At 43.4% G+C, this 2211-nt stretch overlaps 1 protein-coding gene across 2 annotated transcripts in view; it reads right to left on the minus strand.

The window, feature by feature from the left end:
* Nucleotides 1-84: 84 nt before the first annotated feature.
* The window catches only part of SEPT6 (septin 6), a 20514-nt gene continuing 18387 nt past the window's right edge, over nucleotides 85-2211 (minus strand). For both annotated transcript variants that reach the window (XM_008640474.2, XM_017743102.1), the window contains one exon: nucleotides 85-1033. In XM_008640474.2, coding sequence (XP_008638696.1) covers nucleotides 1024-1033 — 10 coding nt within the window. In that variant the 3' untranslated portion in view covers nucleotides 85-1023. The remainder of the gene's footprint in view (nucleotides 1034-2211) is intronic.

Below are 2211 nucleotides of genomic sequence, written 5' to 3' on the forward strand. Positions count from 1 at the left end.
CCGTGACCGTCCGGAGCTGTCCGGACCACCGGGCCCAGCGCCGCCGGCCCCGCGAGCAGCACACACACACCACAGCAGCCGCGCTGGCTTTTCGTATTTTTTATTTAAAATTTACATGAAAGTTAGAAAGGTAACAGGCAGAACAGTGCTGGTTCCTTCATGTTTGCCGTGTAAATACAGAATGCGGTGCCGTTTTCACGCACTCCCATTTGTAAAAAGGAAACGAGACCGGCACGGGACGGTGGCGCGGGGAGCATGCGGGGCGCGGGGAGGGCAGCGCGGAGGGGCGAGCAGTGCCCGGGCGGCTCCAGCACCGCCGAGACACTGCACCCCGCTCACGGCGGGCATGGAATTTATCCTTACACCACCCCCAGCATCGCCTCTCCCTGGCACTGCCAACTTCTCCTAACTTTAAAGAACAAGAGGAGGTGGAGTTAGGAAAAAGAAAGTACCACTTGACTCACGTCCACCAACCAATGGGGCTCTTTTAACAGGGTGGTGAGACACAGGAGGACACTAGTGAGAACACACAGTTCTTTATTTCTTTGATAAAATTAAATATTTCGTGGCTGCCAACAGAGCAAGTTGCACCATATTTGTATTTCCTCTGACTCTGAATTCTGAATGCACGGTTTCCAAAACCAATCAAACAGCATATTGAAAATATTCCTTAGGCTTCACACTTCAGGGAAGCCCATGACATTTAGATTATTAAAGACAACATTAGAAAAAACATATGCCCATAACAACATTTGAAAATGTATTCGCTACATCATTAGTCCCAACATCACATTTCTGTTGCTCCTCAAAATTCCAGGTAATCAGTTCCCCCCGCATCACCCTGTCTTGTCACACAAATTACAAGACACTTCAATTTTAGGTATCATGCAAGTCAGTAAAAGAGCTTCTTTCCAAGACACTAACACTGAAGATTTGTTCCCCCCTCCCCAGACAAAAGACCCTTAAACTCTTCTAGAAGTGGCAGTCTTCTCCCTCAGACACAGTGCAGCTGGCGAAGACAGATTAAAAAAAGCTACAGAGAGAGAAAAGGGGAAAAAAGAAAAAACAGAAGATTAGCAAAAAAGAGAAAGACATTCAAAAAGCAAGAAAAAGAGATGCAACATGGAAACAGCTGACAGAGGAGAGATGGAACCTCCTTGTGGTACCTCAAGTACTTCATGAAATCGCACAAGTAAAAACCTTTTTTTCTTTAAAGACTTTAAAAAGATTTCACATAACTTTAAATAACATTCTAATAAGGCAAATGGTCAGGAAGAAACGACAGTGACCTGCAGTATGGTAAAAAAAGCCACATTCAATTGTCCTTTCAGCAGATAATCTAGAAATCATTGTCAGATTAATACTGACTGGTTTTGGGAGCAGGGTAGCATTCAAAAGTAGAGGAAGAAGAAAACATTCAAATTATTTTAACTTGCTGAAAAAAAATCCCAAACAAACCACAAAGCAATCAAAGAGTTCTATGGGAAATGAAATTGTATTCATGGTGAAACAGAATACCTGAGAAAATACATTGCAGTTAAGAGTTTAGACTGCCCTCACTGCTGGGAACAGAGGCCAGGCCACGGTTTGATCTGGGGCTGCTGCTATGAGTAGGAGCCAGGCTGACCCTGTGCTGAAACTGCTCCTGAGCCTGTGGCATCACCCAGAGCACTGCTTGGGTAAAACTCCACTAAAAACTGCACTAAACAGCATCATCTATCAGGGCTAGCCCTGAGGTGTGCTTATCTTCCAAAACCCCAGGATCTGGAGGGGTTTTGTGGAGGCTGTCTTGCAGCATGCATCTGATCTTTCAGCAGGGGCAGGACGTGTGGATTCACCACATACAGAGCACTGAGCCCGCCCGCAGCACAACTGAGGGATCAGGGCCACAACAAGCAAGTCTGAAATGGAAATGAGGATTTACATGCTAGTCTTCAGATAGCATGAATTAGCAAAGGAAAAAATAAAAGCAAATGAAAAAAGACAGATGATGTCATGAAAATGACATCAAATATAATGAGAAAAAAGTGTTTTATCTCTAAACTACGTGATAATCAAACTAAGATGGTATTGTCATTTTAATGTCATCAATAAATATATTTAAACTGTGTTGTTATTTTGCCAGCAAAAATAACTCGCAGAACTTATTTCCATATCCCTTATTTAGCTGGGTGGAATGAGACCAGAAAAATGAGGAATTAATTAATTGTA

Source organism: Corvus brachyrhynchos, unplaced genomic scaffold, assembly GCF_000691975.1.
Source record: "Corvus brachyrhynchos isolate BGI_N302 unplaced genomic scaffold, ASM69197v1 scaffold398, whole genome shotgun sequence".
In the NCBI taxonomy this organism is placed as follows: domain Eukaryota; kingdom Metazoa; phylum Chordata; class Aves; order Passeriformes; family Corvidae; genus Corvus; species Corvus brachyrhynchos.